The sequence below is a fragment of the Pseudopodoces humilis genome, chromosome 28, assembly GCF_049639895.1.
Source record: "Pseudopodoces humilis isolate 2021_Gansu_Grassland_sample_001 chromosome 28, ASM4963989v1, whole genome shotgun sequence".
In the NCBI taxonomy this organism is placed as follows: Eukaryota; Metazoa; Chordata; class Aves; order Passeriformes; family Paridae; genus Pseudopodoces; species Pseudopodoces humilis.
In genome coordinates this window covers 3,970,300-3,994,671 of record NC_142227.1, presented here as the reverse complement: position 1 = coordinate 3,994,671, position 24,372 = coordinate 3,970,300, and the positions used below count along the sequence as shown (strand labels likewise).

At 59.2% G+C, this 24,372-nt stretch overlaps 1 protein-coding gene across 3 annotated transcripts; it reads right to left on the bottom strand.

Moving 5' to 3' along the window:
• LINGO3 (leucine rich repeat and Ig domain containing 3) lies at nucleotides 1-23,981 on the bottom strand. Of its 3 annotated transcripts, none has more exons than XM_088067689.1 (3): nucleotides 23,323-23,981; nucleotides 11,831-11,934; nucleotides 1-1,986 (listed from the first exon to the last, which is right to left on the bottom strand). In XM_088067689.1, the coding sequence occupies exon 3, from the start codon at nucleotides 1,951-1,953 to the stop codon at nucleotides 139-141; it is 1,815 nt and encodes a 604-aa protein (XP_087923815.1). In that variant the 5' UTR covers nucleotides 1,954-1,986; nucleotides 11,831-11,934; nucleotides 23,323-23,981; the 3' UTR covers nucleotides 1-138. The 3 variants fall into 3 exon arrangements, with proteins under 3 accessions (XP_087923815.1, XP_087923814.1, XP_005531382.1); XM_088067688.1 differs by lacking the exon at nucleotides 23,323-23,981 and adding an exon at nucleotides 22,505-22,584; XM_005531325.2 differs by lacking the exons at nucleotides 11,831-11,934; nucleotides 23,323-23,981 and adding an exon at nucleotides 2,770-2,904.
• Nucleotides 23,982-24,372: the final 391 nt, after the last annotated feature.

Here is a 24,372-nt window from a genome sequence, read left to right as displayed (position 1 = left end):
GTGGCACCTCTGTCTCCAGCCATGTCCCAGCACAGCAAGGTCACACTGCCAGCTCTGGGACACGGCCGGTGCTCCCACAGCCCTCCTGGCCCCGTCCCGGGGCCGGGCAGCAGACAACGGTTCTCCTCTGGGAGAGGCTCAGATCATCTTCATGTTGAACTTCCTGGCCCCTCCTTGGCCGGTGGTGGTGGTAGGACCGTCCACCTTGCGGAAGGAATATTCCACGGAGAAGTTGTTCTTGTGCTGCCCCCGGCCGCGGCTCCAGACGAAGAGCAGGAGGAAGCAGAAGAGCACCACGCCCAGGAAGGTGATGCAGCCCATGGCCGTGGAGACCAGGATGGTCTTGAGGTCCAAGGTGAACTTCAAGAAGACCTGGGTGTCGTTGTGGAAGGTGTCGTTGAAGTCGCTGAGGTACAAAGTCCGGTTGGCGTGGTGGGCGCCGTCGGCCGGGCGCCCCTTGACCGTCAGCGTGGCGAAGTAGGTGTCGTTGCCGCCGGCGTTGCTGGCGATGCAGATGTAGGTGCCACTGTCCTGCACCTGGGCGAAGCGGATCTCCAGGGTGCCCCCGGGCAGCACCGTGGCCCTCCCCGTGCTGCGGGTGGTGATCATGCGGTGCTGGGGGGACACCCAGGCGATGGAGGGGTCGGGCTCCCCGTCGGCCCGGCACAGGAAGGACACGGACTGCCCCTCCCGCGCCGTCACGTGCTGCAGCTTCCGATCCCGGATCTTGGGCTTCTGGCACGTGAAGTACTCGAAGAGCACCGAGTCCGGGAAGTCGCGCAGGGCGTTGCCCTGGATTTCGGGCGGCGAGGAGCACATGGGCTGCTGCCCATCGAAGTTGAGCGTCTTCCGGCGCTGCAGGATCCAGAGGAGCCGGCAGTCGCAGGCCAGCGGGTTCCTGTCCACCCGCAGCGTCTCCAGCGTGTTGACCGAATGGAAGGTGCTCTCCTCCAGCGTGGACAGGAAGTTGCTGGAGAGGTTGAGCAGCCGGATCTGTCTCAGGCCGGAGAAAGCCTGCGGCTCCACGGACACCAGGAGAGCACCCACGATGTGCAGCTCCTGGAGCCGGATGAGGTCTTTAAAGGAGCCCTTCAGCACAGTGCTAATGGGGTTGTAGGACAGGTTGAGGTACCGCAGGTACACCAAGTTCCTCAAGGCAGCGGCGGGCACGGCTGTGATGTTGGTGTAGGTGATGGACAGCGAGGTGAGGTTCAGGCCCTGGAAGCTGGTGGGGGACACCTCCTCCAGCAGCGGCCAGTTGTCAATCTCCAGCTGCAGGAGATTGTAGAGCTTCTTGAAGTTCTGGTCCTCCAGTGCAGAGATGCTGAGGTGCCGGAGCCGCAGCACCTCCAGGTTCTGGAGGTAGGACAGCGACTCGGCCGAGATGGAGGTCAGGTTGCACTTCTCAATGGTCAGCTGCTCCAGGCCCAGCAGCCCCGAGAAGGCGCGCTGGGAGATGTACACCAGGTCGTTGTCACCCACCTCCAGGCTCTTCAGGTTGCGCAGGTCCTGGAACATGTAGTCCAGCAGGATGACGAGCTTGTTCTCGCTGATGTCCAGCAGGGTCAGGTTGGTCAGCTTGGTGAAGACCCCCGGGGGGATGAGCTTGAGCTGGTTCCCCCGCAGCCGCAGGGTCTGCAGGTTGAACAGGTTGCTGAAGGCGCCGGGCTCCACATTGGAGATGATGTTCTCGCTGAAATCCAGCTCCTCCAGCAGCGGGTACGGCGCCAGGTCCCCGGGGTTGAGGCAGCGGATGCGGTTCTTGTTGAGCTCCAGGACCCTGGTCTCGGTGGGGATGCCCTCGGGGATGGCGGTGAGGCGCTTGCGGTGGCACAGCACCGAGCGCAGCTGCGGGGCGCACTCGCAGCGCGCGGGGCAGGCGCCCGCCCGCGGGGACAGCAGGACCACGTGCAGGAGCAGCACCGGGAGCCACCATGTCATTGTGTGGGGCATGGTCTAGGGGCTCACTGCCGCTCTGCCATGCGCCTGCCACGGAGAGAGAGCGGAGTCAGCAGGGACAGAGTCCACCCTGGCCCACACTGCACCTGTCTGGGAGCTGAGACTGCCCAGTGTTCCCCAAGCCTGTGGGCTTGCTAAGGCCCCGGTCCCTGCAGGAAACCCTCTGGATCCCTTTCACCTACTGTGCAACCTGGGGATCCTGCCCTGCGCAAAACTGGGATAAACGAGCCTCACTCTCCATCAGAACAGGGAAACTGAGGCAGGGGGAGAGGTTTGTGAGAGGAGCTGGGGTTGCAGACCCACACCTGAGGCTCTGCTCCCACTGTGCCCTCCCTGTGCCCCTGATGGTGCAGGCATGGGCAAGGGAGCACCCTGGGATAATGCGGGGCACAGACACCCCAAGGCAGGTCAGGAGCAAAGAGATGCTGGCAGAGACATCACCAGCTCGCCACACAGGCGGGATGTCCCATTCCCTCTGGTGACACATGGGATGTCCCATTCCCCATGGTGACACATGGGATGTCCCATTCCCTCTGGTGACACATGGGATGTCCCATTCCCTCTGGTGACAGTCAGTATGTCCCATTCCCTCTGCTCTGGGATGTGAGGGCTCATCCAGGGCACAAATTCTCCCCAGGCCCCAGTTTGGAGGGGTCCCATAGAATGGGGGACACTCGGTGCCACTTGTAGGACCTGGTCCCCGTCCACATCCCAATCCCAGTCCCTGTCCCAGTCCCCATCCCACCCTCTCGGAGCCCAGATTAAGGCGGCCCCAGGCACAATCTTTGCCGAGGAGGGATTAACACCGACCCGCGGCGCCGTGCCCCGGCTGCCCTCCTTTCCAGGGATTAGCACTTCAGCACTGCTTTCCCTTTTCTTTGCTTTCCCTTTCCTGCTCCCTATCCCCATCCGTGCCCCAAATCTGCCAGGCTGCCTGGAACCGCAGCTCCCAGCGCCTCCACACACTCCTCAGCCGCCTTTCCTTAATGAAGCACGGTCATTAACCTAATTAAGTGCCAGAGTTGCTCGGCTGGGGAGCTGCGGGGTGTTTTTTTGGAGCCCGGCAAGAGAATATTGGGGGTACCAAGAGCAGAGCCAGCCCCTCCAGCCACCCCTGTGGAGGTGCAGGGAGCGGGGCACTGGCACCTCCAGCATGGGGGGTCCCATTGCTCCCACAGCACTGGGACAAACTGGGGTGCAGTCTCTGAGGGCTGGGTCCAGCCCTTCTGACCTGCAGGGAGCCCAAGCTGTGGCCCTCACCCGCTCCTTTCTGTCCCTCTGGACACCTCAGGGACCCCAAACCTGTCTGTGGGAGCTCAGCAGGATGTGGGGCGAGGGAAGAGGGTGATGTGATATCTGTGGCTGCTGAAGGCCATCGAGGAGTGGCTGCAATGCTCCAGCTTTGTGCCACTGCAGGTCCTCAGTGCCCAAAAGGCCCCAAAAAGGCCCATCTTGAGGTGGCTGCTGCCTGGCTTAGGGGGTGACAGGAGAGTGATGGGGACCCCAGATCCCTCAGAGAGGTGACACTGATGGAGCAGGGGCAGTAGGAGCTGGCCCAGCCCAGCATCTCCTGCTCCTCACACCCACTGTGCTGACAATGGACACTAAAGGCTGGTGTCACCCTCCCTCCTGTCTCCATGGGCTGGTGGCACGTGGGAACCACCTCAGGACCCTGGGGGTTATTGACTCTTTGTGCTCAGGTCTCAGGGAAGGACACAACCTCCATGGATAATTTCCTGTCCTGATCCCATTATCCAGGAGGAGCAATTCTCTGGGAACACACCCATTGCTCAAGTGCAATTTTGTAAGGACAGGAGATGATCTTCAAGGAGTGTTTGGACAGCGCTCTCGGGGGTGCTCAGGGTGGGACTGTCTTGTTCAGGGCCAGGGGTTGGACTCCATGATCCTTGTGGGTCCCTTCCCCTCAAGATATCCCAGGGTTCTGTGATCGTTTACAGATGTGGGGATGTGGCACTGAGGGGCAAGTGAAGTCCTTGGCAGTGCTGGAGGAACAGTTGGACTTGGTGATCTTGGAGGGATTTCCAACCTCAACAATTCTATTCTGAGTCTATGACACCTTTTTAATTTTTTTTTTTCTTGTGTGTGTCTGTCTTAATTTTGCCACATTTCCCTTTTCCTTCCAAGGAATCAAACCCAGAGGACAGCGTCACCATTTCACACAACCACAGGATTAACAGCTGGTGGATGCAGGGAGGGATGGGGGGGTGGGATCACCGACCCCACTGCTGCCCCTGCCCCCTTCTCCCCCCTCTCCAGCCCTGCTCAGCTTCACTGCTTGCACCAAACCCCCTGTGGGGACTGGGGGTCCCCAAATGCCACCTGGGCACTGGAGCTGCTTGGCAGCCTCCCCTTCCAGGAGAGCCACCTTGTGAGGGCTCTGCCTGGCTGGTGGCCCTGGGAACCTGAGCTGGCTCTGGGGTGAGGTGGGGGCAGCTGCCCTTGGTCCCCCTGGTTCTGGAGGCCCCACTCTTGCTCTCTGCTGGGGCTGCATGGGAAGGATGCCCCAAGCATGACCTGCAAAACCACAGGACAAACCCCTTCCCATTTATTGTGACACTTATTTGTCCAATTCAGTGTCTCCACGCTAAATAGAGGTGCCACTTCACTGGTGTCCCACGCTGGGCCGTGTCCCCGTGCCCACCATCCCTCCCTGCCAGCCCTGGGGGACCCAACCCTTCCCCTCCCTGCCTGAGGCTCTGCCCCGTGTTCATTATGGATGAGCCCAGGGTAACCCAACTCCACTTTTGGTTACTACTCCGGCCACCTGATCCTCTAAGCAAAGCTCCAGCCCCGCTGGAGTTGTTTTCCCTGGCAGATGGAGAGCGGGAGCAGCAGCCCTGGGCTCACCTTCCCTCTCCACAGCCAGAGCATCAGCCAGCCCTGCTGCACCCATGGGTGCTCCACTGACCCCTCAGCAAACCCCACAGCGGGGTTAAGGGCTCCTGCACGGCCATTCCCTGCAAATCCGAGTGAGGAGCAGGGCTAGCTCTGCCCCAGTGGTCTCTGCAGGACATCCCACAGAGCCTGTGTGTCCTGCAGGGCCACCGGGGGCCCGCGGTCCCTCTGTCCCGGGCAGGGCCAGGCGGAGCTGGGCTGTTTATTAATAGCTCATTACAGCCATTGTGCAGCGCTTTCCGGGCTCGCCCCTGGGGAGCCAGGGCAATTAAGATCCAGAACAAGGCCTAGATAGAGGCTCTTCTCCTCATTTAATTTATTTTTAAAAATAACAAGCTTGCTGCATGCAGGGCTGGGGACAGAGCCAGCAAAGCCCAGGGCTAGGGGGCTGTGATGGGGGAAGCAGAGAAGAACAATTTGGACAATTTGGACAATTGGACAATTTTGTGAGCCCCTGGAGCCTTCCCTGCCTCATTTCCAACATCCCAAACAAGATTTGTGACCACTGAGCTCCTTTTGTCCCAGCCACCAGCAGCAGAGAGGAGCTGCTGCTCTCCAGCCACCCTGGCTTGGGGTTACCCAGAGCAGCTGTGGCTGCCCCTGGACCCCTGGGAGTGTCCAAGGCCAGGCTGGACGGGGCTTGGGGCAACCTGGGATGGTGGAAGGTGTCCCTGCCATGGCAGGGGGTGGAATGAGATGGTCTCTAAGGTCCCTTCCATCCCAAACCATTCTGGGATTCCACAGATGGGATTTTGCTCCCTTTCCACTCTTCAAAAAGCTCCTGCTTTTCCAGCACAAGCTTGTCTCTGCCAGCTCCTCCAAGAGCAACTGCTCCTCAGCTGCCATTATTTCTCCCTTTTTGTGAATAAATACCAAAACCAGTCAGCCCAGGTTGCCATTTCCAGGCTCCCCTGCTCAGACATCACACGAGCACAAACACCTCGGTCAGAGCAGGGTTTTGTTTTATCCTTCCCTTGACGTGCAGGATGTAAAATGCTCCTGCTGAGCCCTTCTCCTCCCACCACCCCATCGCTGCTGCTCCAGGCCAGGCCCCTCATGGTGGGGCCAGAGGCAACCAGGGGATGCTGCTGCATCTTTCCAGGCACGCATGGGGATGGAGACCCCAAAGCAGGGAGGGAGCAAATGGAGCAGAAAGTGATGGTGGGACCCTCACCCTGAAAACAGGGGGGATAACCCCAGTGCTCTGTCACATGGGTATCAGGGAGGTGCCAGCGCCTTGTGCCAGTGCCAGTGTGTCCCAAACTTGGCATGAGACAGGAGAGGGCTCCTACAAACATCAGCAGCAGCCAAATGCTGTTGGGAACCCCCCCAAATGCTGCCTGCTCGCCTCTGCCCAGCCCTGCCTGGCAGCCGAGTGTCCCCACACCATCCTCGCTCCCTGGCTGCTGTCCCCAGCCTGTCACCGTGCCAGGGAAGGCAATGCCAGCCATGCTGGGCTGTGCCAGCCTCTTCACAGACACCATCACCCTGCTCGGGGCTGGGGCTGGGGTCGGATGGAGTGATCCCTGGGCTGATTCCCAGCTCACTGACAGCTGGCCAGGATTGCTGCTGGACTCTCCACCAGGACAAGCTCCGTGTGCTCCTGTCCTGGCGTGTGACCTGGATGAGATCTCAATTCCCAGGAACAGGAATCCATGGATCAAGCAGGCTCCATGGACTCGAACCTCCCCGAGCTGCTGGCAGGGGCTCGGAGCAGAGGATGGGACACTCTGGATGCTGATGCCAACAATTCCCTGGCTCCAAGCTCTGCCCGTGGGGAAGGGAGAACTGCAGCCAGAGCTGCCCCAGGACAGAGCTTCTCCAGACCTGAAGAGGAGCCCAGGCCTCAGTCCTGTGCCAAAGCCTGTCCAGACGTCTGCTCCTTCTTCCCAGTTGGAAAACCCTGAGCCCCCAGTTACATCTTCCAAAAACACCCTTCCCCCCATATGATTTTAGGCTGCAAAGGCAAAAAATGAGGGTCCCTGGGGTCTGCTCCATGCTCAGCTGGTGACACCACCCACACTCATCATGGCAACACAGGGCTGTCTTGGCACTGCTCAGAGCTGGCAGAGCACAGTTTGATGCCCAAATGTGAAGTCAGGGAATCCAACCGTGTTTTTCCAGCTGTTGCTGCAGCTCAGAGCAGGGCACAGTTCCCAGGGGTGCTGAAATGAGGACCAAAGGTGACCTGTGCCACCCTCCAAAAGCAAACGTGTGGCTCCTGCAGCTTTATTTTATCTCTTGCCTTGGTCTGCAAAGTCAGAGGGTTTGGAGCCACACTGAGCTTGGAAAAACCCCAGAAAAGACAGGGGGGCTTGGGGAGGATAGAGGTGATGGCAAGAACATTCCTCAGACCTTCCCTGGCTCCTAGGGTGACACCAGCACGTTCCTCCCTCTGCACAGGGCAGCAGAAAGATCCTGGTTTATGCTGGGGTGTGGAGGGGATTAAATCAGAGCTGAGACAGAAATAAAGAGGCAGAAACTGGAGGGTCAAAGGAGGCCAGGGATGTGCCCAAGCCTCAGCTCTGGTGATCAGGCAATTAGCAAGCCAAGCATGAGAATAAATAATCCAGCTGAAACAGGGAGAGCAGGACAGAGCTGGGGGAAAGAAGGAAAGAAATCAATCACCGGACCTAATGGAGAATTATCCAGGAGAGAGTTATTCCTAATCCCATCGGGGCCTGGCTGGGAAACAAATTTTTCTGGCTCTGCCACTCTCAGCACGTTTTTCTGGGTCAGGGCTGGGCTGGGCAGGCAGGAGGGCAGGGCTGGAGGAGAAAAGGGAGAACCAATGGCTGGGTGGGCACTGAGGGCACCCTGCAGGGTCCCTACAGAGAATCTTCCCACCCCACAAGACCTGGCCAGCAGCTTTAGGGTCCTCAAGCCACCAGGTGACCAAGTGACCATCCCCAACAGCTCTGGCAGAGCCCAGCTGGGCTGTGACCATGGTGGCCATGCTCCTGATGTCACCCTCGTGTCCCTCTCAAGGCTGCTCAAGCAGAAGCAGATTTTCCTGGCAAGGCACGGGAATGGGGAGGGAAGCGTGAAGGAGCTGTCTGTGCAGGAGCCAAGGCTGGGTCACCACAGAACATCCCCGAGCCTGACTTCAGGGACGGCTGGAGAACATGCAAAGCTCCCACAGAAGGGAGTTATTTTGGTGAGTGGCAGCTGCTGCCTCTCACGCGGCTCCTGCTCAGCAGCCCCAGGTCTCGGGGCAGCCCGAGAGCTCCCAGGGAGGCAGGATCTGCCCTTCCTTCCCAGCAAACCTGGTGTCTCCACGGAGCCGTCTTCCCAGCCCAGGATCCCATCCCGAGTCCTCGGCAGCCGTGGCCACAGGACTCTCCACTCCCCTCCCACGTGGAAACTCCCAGCCCTCGCAAACGCCGCGAAACCCCAGAACCGAGGATTCCCTGATGAGCCACGGCGCCAAGGAGACAACCCAAAAGAAGCCACTGCTTATTTTTAGAGACAACCTTATGATTCCTGAGCACGTGGCCCAGGCAACACTGCACAGGCAGCCCCAGATTGGCCACAATCTGCTTTTCTTCTTGACAGACATCATGTCTGAATCTCTATCTCCACAAGATGCTCCCAGGAGAGGAGACATTTAGAGACGACCACAACGTACAACATTTCTGAAAGGTCACTGCCTGCACCAGGCAACGAGGAGCAGAAGCCACTCATCAGCAACAGGGGCTTTGGGGAGGTGTTTAATATTCCATGAGCATCTCTATTTCTCTACCAAAGTGGAGAACTCTTCTAAAAGCAGGAGAGGGGGGCAGGGCAGGTGGGTGCTGGGCTCTTGTTTCCACCCAAGGTGGGTTGACTGAACCACCAGTCAGAGCTGAATCTCGACTGCTGCTGGGAAATGGTGGCTGAGAGTGAACCTGACCTGGATCTCAACAGCCTCAGAACCTGCTGGACCACACGAGAGCAGAGGCTGAGTTTGGCTCCTCCTCTTCAGCTGCATCCCAGACACCTCATTGCCACTGAGCTGCTCCCCCAGTGCCACCAGGAGCCCTGGAGCTGAACCTCACACGGTGGCTGTGGTCCCTGGATGGACAGCAGCGGCTCTTTCTTTGAGGGTCCAAGTGAGAACTTTTAATTTGCAGAAGCCCATTAACATCAGGGGCAGGATGAGGAGGGGCTGGGAGGCAAATGCAGGCTGACAGCCCACGGCCCACACTGCTGACACTTCCTGATGTTCCAGTCTGCCACCAGGACCAGGTGCTGGCCACAGCCCCCATGGTGTCCTTGTCCCTGAGCACTGACCCAGCCTGGGTCCCAGCAGCAAGATGACAGCTCAGGTCTAGGAGACTCCCAGTGCAAATCCAGCTTAGTCCTGCTCCACCAAAGCTGGGCTTTGCCAGGGTCCCCATCCAAGCACAAAGGTGCCCGTCCAAACCAACCTGTGGCCAAGGCTTGCACGGTCTCGGGTTTCTCCTCAGCCTGGGAGTGGGGACAAGGAACCTAAACCCCTGGCAACTGTCCTGGCACCTCAGTGGCAGGATCCACATGACACCTGCTGCTGCTGGATGTACAAAACACGAGCCCACAAGAGCACCAGTGGCACAGCTGTGAGAGGCAGGCACAGAAAAGCAGGCAGGGAAAAGCAGGGCCACGCTCCTGCCCCCACAGAGACACAAATACAGAGCATTAAATCACAGAGGGGAATTTGCTCCTTCCTCTGCAGCTGCCTCCCTCTCCTGCCTCCCTCCTGAGCTCATCCCTCACCCTCTGCACCAAAACACAGCCTGGAGCCCAGGAGCAAACCCAGAGCGTGGCTGATGCCACGTGGGAGAGGACAGAGGGAAAGTGCCAGAGCCTGGCCTGGCAGGACATCCCCGGGCACAGCACTGGGGACACCTTTGGGGGTGTCCCCTCCTGCTGGGGGGGACACATCACCCACAGGGGCTCTGAGCAGCAGGGAGGGCGTGAGACCTCATCACAGGAGGGGACCCTGTGCCTTCGCTGCTCCAAGCCAGCAGCCCGGTAACAAACGAGGTGCCGTGGCAGGATGATGAATAAGGGGAACAGGAAAGCAGAGGCTGTAATTAGGCACCTTTCAGAGCGCTGATGGATGACGCTGCTCGGGGGCGTGCGGAGCGCTGGGGATGCTGACGTGCAGCCACCCCCCAGTCCCAGCACTGGTCCCAGTCTGGCCACCAGTGCCCAGAGAGCCCTGCCCTGCTGCTGGACGGTGATTTTTCCGGTGATTTCAGTGCCAGCTGCCTCCCACGGGCTTTGCCCCAGCACACGACCTCATTTGTCCGGCCGGCCCAGCCGTGCCAGCCCTCATTAGATCAGCTCGTTCATTAAGCTCAGCACTTCAGTAACGCTGGCCTGAGCCCCTCGGGGGCCTGGCACATAAATCACACCCTGATCGCTGTCACTGGCTGCCAGTGCTGGACCTTTGAGGGCAAAATCTCCTCCTAATCCCTCACCTGAATTGTGGTGACACCGGTCAGGGCAGTCCCAGCCACCCTTCTGAGCTCTTGGATGAAACAATGGCTCTTTGCAGCCTGGACCTCAGGAAGGACCCTGCTCCCGTGGAATCAGCTCCATGGGAGCCTTCATCCCGGGCAGGGGGTGCCCAGCAAGCCCAGCTTCCCTCTGGAGAGGGAGCCCGGAGTCCTGGCAGCTGCCAGCCCATCTCTGCTCCTTGCCAGGGAGATCCGTCATTCCAGAGGCTTTAATTCGACTGGAGTGCTGGACATGTGCGCAGAGGAGCAGACTGACAGGCCAGACTGATGGACAGCTGCCTGCTCCGAGGCCAGCAGGGACAGGCAGCTGTGGCTGGAAAACAGCCCGGTCCCAGCAGGACTGCTCATCTCGGAGCTCTGCAGGGGCAGCGGGGAAAGGGGGCAGAGGTGGAGCCCCCAGTCTGCTGGAAACCCTGCTCGGAGTGGGAATTCCAGCCAGGAGCACGGAGTGACAGCTTTCCCTCCCCCTCCCAGCTCAGCTCAGCATCAGTCCCGGGCTGAGAGCATTTTCTAAGACCTTCCTACAGCTGCTGCTGCACTGGAGATTTTAGTGCCATCCCAATTATGATCATGGGAGCAGCGACAGCAAAATGCCATTACAGGGGTGAAATGGCTCCTGACATCCCAATCCATCCCTGTGGCGCCAGGCGGGAGCGGGAGCAACCCCTGAAATAATCCCGGAGAGGGGAGGGGGCCAGGGGGATTCACCCCAGCCCTGCTGAGCACAGATCCCTCCTGGCCTCGCTGCCCAGACTGCAGAGGGGAACAGCAGAGCCTGGGGGGTTCCAGCTGTGCCACCCCCAAAACTCCCCCGGGCTGGAGGATGTGACAGCAGTGACATTTGGAGCGAGGCTCGCTGGCGTCAGTCCCCAGATCCACGGCTGCGGGGCATCAGCTGGGGCTGGCACACAGGAGAGCAGCTCCTTTCCCATGTGCAGCCACAAGAGGATCCCAAAAGTCAGAAATCTCCGTGGTGGAAGGGAAAGGGGACGGCGGGGCCGTGTGGCTTCACTCCCTGTCTGGCAGGGACAGCAGAGCAGGGGCAAAGCCTCCAGAGCTCCTCTCCCAGCTGATGAGCTCCCAAATCCCAGGAAATCCATCCAAACCCCTGCCCCTCAAACTGATGCTGCACATGGATCCTGGTATGGGGCCCAGCAGTGTCCTAGGCTGGGGTCCTTGTGGGGTCAAAGGCACCAACCCTGAGCGAGCACCCGAGCTCAGCACCCAGAGCTTCACACCACAGCTCTGCCCGAGCTGCTTCTTGCTCATTCTGGGGTGGTGCCACAGGCTGGAGATGTCCCAGCTGTGCCACGGGACAAATGCCTGGCCGAGGGCTCCTGCTGCACAAGGAGGGGGGGACAAGGAAGGGGCCAATGCCACCAAGCAGGGGTGGCCACGAGGTAAAAATGAGCTGGATTTTGAGAGCCCCAGTGCACAACCCCCAGCCCCACTGGAGCCCAGGGAGTTCTCACCGTTTTGCAGGTCCAGGGCCGCTCCAACATCGGGATCTGCTCAGGCATTGGAGCCTGGGAATGTTCAAATGGTGAAGTGTCCAGCACAGCCAGCCTCAGCTCCTCTGCACAGAAAGCACAAGGACACCACTGTCAGTCACCTTCCCACAGTGCCTGCCGCAGAAATCCCAAAGAAACTCCTCCAAAGTCCAGGAATGAGGCACCCAGGCACTTCCCAGAGAGGGGGGAGCATCCTCAGTGCAGCTCCAGCTGGATGTGTGACCTGGCCATTGCAGCTTGCTTGGTTCTATATAGATAAATCTACAGATAAATATAAAATTATATCACACTTTTGTGGGTAGCTCTGGGTGGAGCAGGGAAGACGTTCGGGAATCGTGTGCAGGGACTGCAGGAGGGGAATGAACCCACCCAGGAGGCCTCGAGGCAGATTCCATCCAAACGTGGAAGAAAAGTGCCACTGGCCAGACCCCCAGCCCCGTGTCCACCCCCTGGGCATTTTGGGGTAACTTGGGGTGTCGGGAGATGCTCCCAGCACTGATGCAGCAGATGCTGAACAAAGGATTTGCTGTGGTTTTACTGAATTGCTTTGAACTCTCTGGATCAAGTTTAATTTGCCCGTTGCAAAGAAAGGGAATTTAAATAGCTCCTTTTGTGCGGAAATCCTGGTTAACAGCCCTCAGATGACCCGACTCGGGTCCTGTTCGGTGGCACCCACGCAGAGACGCTGCTGCTGCAGCTCAGCAGTTGCTCTGTGCCTGCTCCAGTCCCCAGCAGCTTTGGAAGGTGTGGTTTGGGTGGGCAGCAGCAGCAGCCAGGGGGGTTAATTCCTGCTGGGAGAGGCTTGGGGAGCCTTAGGCAAAGGAGCTTTCCGGGATTTGCTGGGAACGGCAGAGGAAGGAGAGCCGGCTCTGCAGCAGCAGCCGGCCCTGGGGGCACAGGGATCACATCCCTGGCACATCCCGGAGCCAGGAATCCCGGGAGGATGGAGCTCCCCATCCCCCTGTGCCCCAGCGGTGTCCACGTGCTGCTTGTGATGGGTAAACCCTCACTTCTGGGGATCCTGGAGAACTGACAGTGCCCAGCACTCTGGAAAAGCTAAAATTCCTCCAGGAAAGCAGCCCCAAAGCTGAAGTCAGAGGGATTCCCTTCAAACCTGCAGGGACAACGCTGAGGGTTCCACACTCCTGGTCACCCCCAGGGCCTGGGGGCTGTGAGCCTGCAGGACTTCAACCAGTGCCTGGCAATCCTTGTTCATTCCCTGCTCCAGAACACCCTCCCCGTGTCTGCTCTGTCTGAGGGAGCCAGGCTTCTCCCTGGAACGGCAGGAACCGCATTCCCAGCTCCCAGAAGGTCCCAGTGTCAGTGGGATACACTGAGCCCTTCACCCCATCCAGTCCCTGGGTGGCAGGGATGCAAATCCCAGGTGGGATGCACGGAACTCAGTCAGGGATGCTCCCCGACAAAGGAACAGCACTAAACCCCCCATGGCAACAGAAATCCCCTGCCCTGGGCACTCCTGCTGGAGCCAGGGGATGCACCAGCCCTTCCAGGAGGTAAGGCCTGGACAACAGCGACAGCTCAGAGCTGGCAGCAGGATGGAAAAGCTCCGGATCACAGCAGGATCCCATCCCCAGGAACGTGCCCTGCAGCACCGGGGGCTGGAGCACACATGTGTGGGAGTAGCTCCGACCCAGCACCTGAAATAACACCAAGAACGACCCAGACCAAGCCCTGAGATGCAGAAAGCACCCAGGAACACCTGAGGGGGGAGCTTGTGGCACCTCCAGCAACTACAGCTGGTGCAATTCCAGGAGGAGTTTGCCTCCAGGGGATGCAGTGTGTGTGCTTTGAGGGACTGGGGCTCCAGGGGCTGATGCACACAGTTCTCTTGTGGATCCCTGGGGCTGCTCCAGTCCTGGGAGATGGGATAACTGGGAGGGAAGTGTGGGACTCGCACACTGAAATATTCCAGCAGGGATGGAGGAGGCTCCGTGGGTGATGCTCGGAGCCAGCGCCATCCAAGGGTTAATCCCAACCACAACAGCTCAGCTGCTGCTCCCCATGGCCAGGCTCCAGCTCCGGGGATGGAGAAGGTAAAATTTCAATCCAATTCCAGCAGGCTGGACACAGCCACGTATTTACTGCAGAGCTGCTGAGAGAGAGCTGCAGTCAGCCCAAACGTGCTGAGCTCCTGGCACTGAGCAGCCGCTCCCACCCTGCCTGAGCATCGGGAACTTGGAATTAAAACTCACTCAGAGACCACCTGGGCTTGGCTTGTCAGGTGAGTCCCTCACTCCCAGCCCTGGGAATGAGCAGGGGCTCAGCTGATGGTCTTGGCGTTTGTTTTTGGCAGCTCCCGGGTCACGTAGCAGCCTCTGTCTCAGGTTACCTCTGGGGGTTTTGTCTGCAAATACATTTTAATCCTTGTGAAATGGGACCCACCAGCACGTGGGTGAAGTGGCCTAAAGCCTCCTTCAGCCCCACGTGGTGACACCAGCACAGCTCCCTGGCCCTCCTGTTTGTGCCACCAGGGCCATTGTCACCTTCTGCTCCTGTGCTTTGTGTTTTACTCAAAACTTGGATTTGAACTCTTTTCTGGGCTACTCAGTGGAGGAGCCAGGAGAGGATTCTCCTCTCCCCAGGTACCACACGGGACCGGCTTCTCCATCAAGGAGCTTCCAGTTCTGCACACGGGATCCCCTTGAAAGAAGAAATTCAGCAGCAAATCCCAAAGCCAAACAGGATCCAGATGTCCTGGAAATCAGCAGAGACCTCCAGAGAAGCAGACCAAGGTGCCCAAGTTGAGCTCTTCTAAGGCAGGAGCATCCCTTGAGATGTGCACAGGAACTCTCCCATGCATGGCAGCAAATCTGGCTCATCTCAGACCACTGCAGAAAGGGACCTGGGGGTCCTGGTTGGTGGCAAGTTGGATCTGAGTCACCAGTGAGTCCTGGCAGCCCAAAGGGCCACCAGGCCCAGGGAGGGATTGTCCCGCTCTGCTCTGCACTGGGGCAGCCTCACCTCCAGTGCTGGGGGCACTTGGGGCACCACAAGATCAGGAGGATCCAAAGCTGTTGGAGAGTGTCCAGAGGAGGGACACGGAGCTGGGGAAGGCTCTGAGGAGCAGCTGAGGGCACTTGGCTCGTTCAGCTGGAGCAGAGGAGACTGAGGGGAGGCTCCTCGGGGACTGCAGCTCCTCCCGAGGGGAGGCGGAGGGGCAGGGGCTGAGCTCTGCTCTGGGACAGGGACAGGAGCCCAGGAAGGGCTGGAGCTGTGCCAGGGCTTGGGATGGATCTCAGGGCAAGGTTCTTCCCCCCGAGGCTGCTGGCACTGCCCAGGCTCCCCAGGGAATGGGCCCGGCCCCAAGGCTGCCAGAGCTCCAGGAGCGTTTGGACAGCGCTCTCAGGGATGCTCAGGGTGGGCTTGTTGGGGGGTCTGGGCAGGGCCAGGGGCTGCACTGATCATCCCTGAGGGATCCAGCTCAGGAGATTCTGGGATTTTTGCATTCCATGGATCCCAGGACACCTGATAGTGCCCAAGATCTGGTCAGTGTTGCACTGTCCCCGTGTCCAAGAGTATTAAGCCAGAAACTTTCGCTCATTAGTGTAATTAATGTCAGATTTCCCAGCCAGCTGAGCTTCCAGCTGACCTTTATTTATTGAGATATGAACAACAAAAATGACACTTTATCGCAGGGAGGTGTCACAAGCTGCTCATTTGAGATCCCCTCTCAGTGACAGGCTTCCAAAGAGTTTCTTTCTGCAAAAGTAAACGGGAAAATTTGGAAAATGCTTAAGGAAGGAGGAAAAATTCGGCTCCACAGCAGCACAGCAGGGATACAGCATCTCCCAGCTTTGGGGGCACAGCCAGAAATTACCCCAGGGAGAGAAATGGAGGGAGAAATGAGGCAAAGCTGTTAAAAATGAAACAGGAAAAAAGATCTGTTTCTTAGGAGTCTTGGGAAAGTTACTGAGGTGGAGACAGCTGAGCCAGGACTGAGGCAGCAGGGACAGGTCCCCAGGCCATGGAGTGACCCCTGTACAGGGCCAGGGCCAGCAACAGCCTGAGCCAGAGAGAACCTCGGGGCATGGAAAATAAACCCCCAAAACCCAGCAACATTGTCTGGTGCTGGATGAGCCTGGATGAACCCAACAGATCACAGCCCCATTTGTCCCTGCCACAGCAACAACCTGGACCGGGATTTCCAGAGGTTTCCAGATGTTGGTGCAGGCAGGGGAAGGCAGCAGTGCCAAACCCCATCGGGACATTCCCATGGGAACTGCTGTGCCCCAAGGCTGGTGCCTGATGGAAAAGTGACCCTGAAGGGAAGAAGAGAAACCACTCCCTGAACTGTGGAGGGTCCAACCTCCAAAGTAACTCCTGGAATGACTGCCAGAGCACTGGGCATGGCTGGGAGAGGTGCTGGCATCACCCACTGCACTTCCCTGGGAGCAGCCCAAGGCTCCTACTCCTCATCAGGCCCAGGAATAAGGAATAATGAAGGCAGGATTATTTCCCCCCCACTCCATTAGTCACACTTGGTTAATATTCCTGCTTATGGAAAAAGGTCACAGTTTCTCTCTCATTTATGTCACTCCACCTTCCATTTGCAGTTGCAGGGTTCTGCTCCTTTTCCATCCCTAATTAGTGTTCAATTACAGGGGCCCTGCCCAGCCCACCACCAGGCACAGGTCCTGGCCACGCTGCCTCTCCTGGGTCTCCCTGTGGAAAACTGACCCAGGAACAGCCCTTTGTTCCTCTGGCAGCACAGAGGGAACCAGATGGACTTCCCTTCAGATGAGATTTAAATGGAAAAACACAAAATAGCTCCTTGTGCCAATATTGAAGGGTTGGTGTCCAGCTGTCCTGAGCACGGGGAAGGTCAGCCCGGGTGACCCTCTAGAAAAAGAGGCCAGAAGCACCAAGCACCCTCATGGTTTGCTCCTCTGGCTGCACCACTCAGAAGGGGTTGAAAATTATTCTTTCCAGTCTTCCTGAATGAAAACAAATCCGCTCCCCTAAGGTGAGGTGTTCCAGCACGGAGTGTGGCTGAGGGAGTTTGGAGCCCCTTTAGCTCCCCTGCTCTGCCCTGCAGACCTCTGCTGCTGCTGCCCTGCGAGCAGCACTGTGAGGATCGTGCCCAGAACACTTCAGAAGATGGAAAAGAGCCTTCCCAAGCCTGCCTGAATCCCCCTCAGTCCATGCTCCATCCCCACTGGCGGCACACAGCCCAGCAGCTCTGTGTCACAGCCACGGCTCCGGTGCTGCAGGGCCAGGGGAGCTGATCCCAACAGAGCAGCCATCAGCACCCTCCTGGCTATTTCAGTTTACAAACAAAGCCCCTCATCCACTTGGATGGAATCAGCAGCCAAATTGAGCAGGAAAAGGAATCAAGGCCTTGGGGGGAGTTTTCTGGAGATGCTGAGGATGGGAATTGAGTCGGAGATCAGGCGCATCCCCCCACTGCAGGTCACTGCTCCTTCTTCCCTCCCGTGCCTGCTGGGGTTTGCTGTGTGAAACAGCCACGATGTCCCACACTCCCAGCTCTGAAGCCAGCAGGGGCTTCACCATCTCCCTGGAAGGAGCAGGACTGTCCCCACCACCCAAACTCCCCCCAGTTCCCACACAGCTCCGGGAACATCAGGGCTCTGTGCCGTGACAGGGACAGAGCTTGGGCTGAAATGTACCCAGAGCAACAAGAGGCAGAAAGGGACAATATTTGGTTTAAATTTTTTCTCAATTCCCTTCCCACTTAATATTTTCTCTTCTCCTTTCCAAGAACTTCCTTTATTTCTCCCTGTCTCCCTCTAGCAACTGTATCTGGGAGAAACAATGAATTTTTAATAGGAGGGGGCGGTGGGAAGAGGCAGACCCTGAGGCAAGAAGAGAAAACATTGATCTGTTAAATCACTCCCATCAGCAGGAAACCACATTAAAGGGAGAGGGAGCCACGTGAGGACCACACAGCAGGGTCCTGGTCCCCTCTTTTCTGTGAACCCAGCAGATGCTGTACAAGTCCCAGCCAAGGTGACTCCTGCTCAGAGGAGCTCTCCCAGCCACTCCACACACCCCTGGCCATGGCTGATGTGGGGCTGGGGGTGCAGGACCCCCAGGCAGCCCCTTGCACAGGGAGGGGAACCCTCCAGATCTACCCCACAGAACTGGGGTTGTTCCTCTGCAGCATCTTCCCTGGGAGGGTGGGCAGGCCCTGGCACAGGGTGCCCAGAGCAGCTGTGGCTGCCCCTGGATCCCTGGCAGTGCCCAAGGCCAGGCTGGACGGGACTTGGAGCAGCCTGGGATGGTGGAAGGTGTCCCTGCCATGGCAGGGGTGGCACTGGATGGGCTTTGAGGTCCCTTCCCACCCAAACCACTGGGGATTCCACAATCCCAAACCCACCTCCTGCTCCCCACTCTGTTCTGCAGGGCCAGGGCTCATCCCCACGGAGCTGAGGATGCCCAGCTCCCCTCCCTCAGTGCCTGGCCCTGTCTCCCCATCACAGCCTGAGCCTAAATATAGTCCCTGGTTCTCTTTTCTTGTAGACACAACCGGTGCTCTGAGTCAAAGTCCTTTCCCATGAACTCACTGTTGCTTAATAAAGCACAAACCCTCGGAGACCTTGATGCTGGGATCTGTCATTTTAATTCCCAGTGACACTTGTTCCTCTCCACTCCAGTATGTGGCCGCTGCTATTTTGGTTGGCACATCGGGAGCTGAACAAGGAGCCCCGGCGCTCCAGATCTGAGCTGGGCAGAGCTGGGACAGCTTTGGGAATCAAACCCTCGTGGTGGATGGGGCTGCAAGCGGCAGCTGAGCTTGTGGTGGCATGAAAAATTCAGGGGGAGGAAGGCAGGGAAGCAAGAGAAGAGCTGGGCTGAGGCAGAGGAAGGAGGAGGGTGTGCTCTGAGAGATGGATCCTGTCTCTGCTCCCGGGATGGGATCCCAGCCTTGGGGTGCCCATGTGGATGCTGAGGCACCACAGCAGCCTGGGCATCACAGCCCAGACCCTCTGTGCTTTGTTTTGAACCCATCCCCGGTAAAGCTGTTTCTGTTTGCCCAGATTCTCCATCTGGATCTCTGCTGTTCCGTTGTTCTGGGGTGAATTTGGTGCTGTCCTCAGCTTGCCCATTTTGCATGGGGAAGAAGGAATGGCAGCCCCTGCCCGGGCCTGGGGAGGGCTCTGCTGTCCCACCACCAGGGCCATTTCCCCACTTTGCCACCCCCATCCTGCCCAGCCTCAGCCCCCACCTCCAACACCCCACAGACCTGGGGCACCCGCGGGGTTCCAGCTCCAGCCCCAAAACACCACGGCCTAAATGGGATCTGAAGGAGAATCCAGCACATTCCATTGGCAATGGCTGAGAAGGGCTCCGGCCCAGCCTGTCCCACTCCTGCATCTCTGCTCCCACAACCCCTGAGCCAAACCTCATGGAAGCAGCTGCTTTGTCTTTCATGGTAAACCCTACAAAAACTCTGCAGACAGAAAAGTCAGCCAAGGGTGCCCACAGCCCGATCCATTTCCCTTCCACAGCCACTGTGGCTCTCGGCAGCGTTTCCAGGCGTTCTCGTGGGATTTATTGCTTTTCATCTCCTCTCACATCTCCTCTCTGAACATTTCTGCCCTCGCCTGTTTGTTCTGGGGCTTTTCCAGGACTCACAGAGTGACCCTTTGGGCTCAGGCAGCACCTTCCACCCTCCCTGCAGTGCCATGGGCCAGAGCCATCCTGCAGGATGCTCCGTGACGCTCCCTCTGCCTGCTCAGACAATCCCATCTCGGCTCCACAGCCGTGCACAGGCAGCAGAGTTTGGCAGCCTGAGGGACCGTGCCACCCTCCAAAGCCAGGCCTCCAGACCACAGCCACGTACAGCCAGGGAAACTGAGGCACGGGATGCACGCAGAAGGGTTTTGGAGCCTGGTGGCGAATCGGTGTCACTGGGGACAAGCCCAGGGATGGCCTCACTTGGCTCCCACTTCCCTCCCCTCGGAGCTGTGGGACCGGGGACGTGGGGAGATGTTGCTGGTGACAGGCATCCCACCCGTGCTGCCCACGCACAGCGGCGGCACGGGAACCGCCGCTGCCCACGCACAGCGCGCCCGCCACGTGCTTCACGTCCCCAGCGTTATTCCCAGGGCTTCCAACACCTCTCTCCCGTCCCGGGGATGCGAACGCGGCAGCGACACGGCTCCGAGCTGCCGGAGCAGCCCAGCTCCTCCTGCCTTATGGCAGCTCCGGCTCCTCACGGAGAGAACAGGAGCCACCTGCTCCCTGCTGGGATGCTGGGGGGGAACCGCGAGTGATCCCACAGGGCAGGAGTTGGGAAAAATCCACCCCAAACACATGGACTGAAAGCATTTAAACGTTGAGTGCAGCCAGTGCCATGTCTGTGCTGTTGGGCTGCGAGTCCAGTGTTTAATTTGGGCCCAGGAGGGAAGAGCAGGGATTAGGTTTGGGCCTTGGAGCCAGGGATGAGTTCTCTGGTGAGGCAGGATTAGCACAGCTAATAAAAGCAGACATTCCTGAGCTCTAAAAACTACAAAATAGGAAAAAAGCCCCTGGCCCTGCTATCTTCAGCCAGGGATCAGCAAAAGCACATCCCCCAGGAAAGGCTGAGCCTGGCAGGACCCGGCTGTGCCTGGGATGTGTCCCAGCTCTGCCCAGCACAGCCACGTCCCACCCTCGGCATCGGTGCCTCGGACAGGAGAAACACAACCCAGCCCCTGCTCCTCCCGTCCTCCTGCTCCCTCCTCCAACAGGGCAGGATAAAAGTAAAATCTACTGATTTTTGACTCTTTCCTGAAGATTTCAACTCTTTCCTGAAGCTGCTTTGCCTCCTGCTCCCTGCTCTCGGGATGCTCCTCCAGCTGTTTTGCAGGCTGGGCATTGGAGAGCATCTTCCCTCAAGATCAGCCCACAGCCCAAGCACTTTGGGAAAGGCTGCAGGCACCTGAGTGGGGTTTCTGCAATGTGGACACTGTAAGAAATTTTGAGTGGACCAAAAAATCACCTCTCCAAGCTACTCTGGCCAAAACCCAGCCGGTTCCACCAGTCCTCCAGCAGCAAGAGGCAGCAGCTCCGCTGCCTCCCCTTTGTGAGTGCCACATAAAACCATCAGCGCAAAATTAAACCAGATCAACCCCGGGCTGCCCAACTGGCAGCTCCCCAGCTCATCCTCAATTATTTTCTCATTTAAAGGACGTGCACCACGTTCTCTGGCATGCCCTGGTGTGCCAGGATTTTATTCCATCTCCATCCTGCAAGGGGTGATGGAGCTCTGGGGTGCAGAGCAACTCCACGGCCCCCGCATTTCCCACAGGGTTATTGCAGGGTTCAACACCTGCATTTTGAATTTTAACCTGCACATGATCGTGTCACTGCTGGGCAATTCTGCTCTTGGAGGGCTTTTTGGTTTTAATGCCTCGTGTTTTGATTGGGAGATCTGTAGGAACTTTTCCCTGCCTGGATGAGGCTTTTCCCACGGCGTCACCCCTATCTCAGGGCTGGGTTTTGGGGTCTCCATCCTGCAGGCTGCGCGTCCCCAGCCAGGGTGAGAGCGGGTGGAAGAGCCAAGCAGCAGCCAGGAGCTCTGCCAGGCCTGGGCTGGTGTTCACCAGGCCACCAAACATCCCCAGTCCCGGTCACTTCCCGCTCCAGCCGCTCCGGTTCCAATTCTCCTCGCTCCCAAGGACTGGCTTTGTGCTCTGGGTGCTGCCAGGCTGCAGAGCCCGGCACGGCTCCACTCTCCATCACATTCACAGGCACTCTGCCTTCTCCTGCCATCCTCTCCCTTCCTGGCTGCTCTTTTCTCCTTCCCAAAAACCTCATCTCAGGGTAAGGCTGGGCAGGAACAGATGAAGCAGCTGCTCCTCTGTAACCGCTGCCTGCGCGAACGCCGTGGGAATTGGAGCACCTTTTGTCAGGTTTTAGCTCAAATCCGCTTTCCAAGTGGATTAAGGAACTGGCACAAAAGTACTCTGGATGGAGAGTGGGAAGAGGCAAAGGCTGCTATTCCAGCACGGCAAGAGGAGCCAGGAATGCTGCGCTTGCTGCCTGCTCCATTTCCCCGAGAAACACAACCTGGTAACATCCGCGGCTAAACCAACCCTCGGAATTTTCGACAGGAAAATCCGCCGAAAATCCGGGATGCTCGGGGAAGAGGCAGGAAGGGCCCTGGGGTGGCGAGGAGTGAGGACCTGCAGCGCCCGGGGGGGAAACACGAGCGAGAGGATATGGGCAAAGCTTTCCCGACGCCCGGCGATGCTCGGACCCGCTCGGCTGTGCCGGGGGAAGGGGCTGCGAGCGGCGGCCCCAGCCCAAACGGGGAGGGGGGGGACTGCGGGTACCGGACCCCCGGGAGCGCCGGGGGATGGAGCGGAGCAGGGGCGGGCTGGACCCGGAGCCGCGGCGACAGCACCGCCACCCCCGGGGCGACCCTGGCGTGCCGAGCCCCCTCCCCGGGCACAGCCGAGGGCTGCGGAGGGGCCTGGCGGCCGCGGGCTGTGGACACAGCCGGGCAGCCCCCGCCGAGCCGCCGGCGGGGAGGGATGGAGGGAGGGATGGAGGGAGGGATGGAGGGAGGCTGCGAGTCCCCAGGGGCGGCGGGGGCTCGGCGGCCGCCCCCCGGCGCCACGTGTGCGGCTCGGCACGGCCCCCCCGGCCCCCGGGCCCCGCACTCACCGCTCGGCGGCCGCTGCGGGGCTGCCCATGTTGCGGCGGCGGCGCGGGCAGAGCCGCAGCCCCGGGGGCGGCGCGGCGGCGGCTCCGGACGGACCCCGGCCCGGCCCCGGCCCGTCCCCGGGGGCGGCGCGGCGGCGGCAGCGCCTCTCCAGCCGCGTCGGGCCGTGCGCGGAGCCGCCCCCCGCGCCCCCCGCCCGGCCGGGGGAGGGACGGGGCCGGGGGCGATGCGCGGCCCCGGGCGGAGAACGGGCACAGCCCCGGAGGAACGCGGGGAAGGGCACGGGGGGTCTCCTCGCCGCGCTGCCGTGAGCAAAGGGTGCCTGGGGTGCCAAGCCCTGGAGTGCCCCGCATGAGGTCCCCGACCCCATGGCAGCACCTTGGGCCCCCCCCGTGCCAGCACCCACTGGTACCCACCTGCCACCCCCCCTGCGTCCCTCAGCTCCGTAGCAGCACCCCCAGACACTCTCCCACCCCATCCCCATGACAGCCTGCTCGCATCCCCCAGCCCAGTGTCCCCTGCCTGCCCCAGGACAGGGTCTGAGGACCACCTCACCTGTGCCCTCTGCACTGGAGGTGGAGGTGGCTGTGGATGAACACGGCCATTTCCCTTCCATCCCATGGGAAATTGAGGCAATCAGGGCACAAACAGAGCCGTGACCTCAGGAATGAGCGCAGCCCCGAGCCAGGGCTCCTGTGTTTGTGCCCCCGCACTGGGCTCCACTGTCCCTTGCAGCAGGGCCAGGGAGATGCCAGGCTCACGGGACAATGACCTGGAGCCCCCCAGCAGCACCCCCATGCCCCATGGGGACAGCACTCACCACTGTCCATTCCTCATTGGAGTTCTCCTCTTGCTCCTCTTCCCTCCTGCCGAAGCCTCCTGGACTGTGGTGATTTGGTTAATTGGGATTTGAGGATGGCAGAGGCCAATTCCTTCCTTGGCTCTGACCTGCAGGGTGGAATTGTTGCTCCTCTCCGCTCATCACTGGTCAGTCCAGGCTGGCCTCAGCCTTGCTGGTCCCTGGCCTCAGATGCAGAGTGTCCTGTGCCTTTGATGTGCTGTGTGCCAGCTGACCAAGCTCCACCTGAGCCATTCGGTGACATTTGCTGGGTCTGACAACGCTTTTCAAGCAGGGCTTGGCAGCATCTTCTCCACTTTACAGCTGAGGAAACTGAGGGCAGAACTCAGGGGAAGGGACGGGGCTCAGCACTGAACACCAGGTGGGTCCAACGCCGTGGTTTCACCTGGACTGGCTCCGTTTGTGCAGGATTTTGTCATGAGAAATGCCAACAGCTCTCCCAGCCTTGTCGGTTCCACTCCCAACTCCCATCCCTTGCTGCAGCCCAGCGCTTCTGCTGATGGAGGTTCCTGGTGCCTCCTGCTGCTCGCTTGCTCCGGGATGTGGATTTATAATTTCATTGCAGGCACACGCAGCTCGGGCTTTCCCATTTGAGCTTCACCCCCAGCCTCAGCCTTGGATCCACGCTTAAAACCAGGAGATTTATGTGGCTGGGAAGGAATTTCATTGCTGTTTTAAACAATATCAACTTATCTGCTTAGGAAAAGATGAAAAATCCAGGCATGGAAATTGCAGCTGGTTTAGTTGGGGATGGATTTTTAAGAGGCTGGCGTTGGGGGGAGGGTGTGCCGGAGCAATCCACGTCTCATTTCCATTCCCCAGGATGGAAAGGTGATTCTGGCTAATTTGAACACAGTCATTAAGCTGCTGTATCAAAAGCACAGAGTCAATTTAGCAGCGTCCCCCCAGCCCTGGCTCCGCAGGCTGCGCTGTTTTAATCAAGGGTGGGGGAATTGCTGCTGCTTCTACACAGCTCCCAATCCTGGTGCTGGGAGCCAAGGGCTGAGCTGA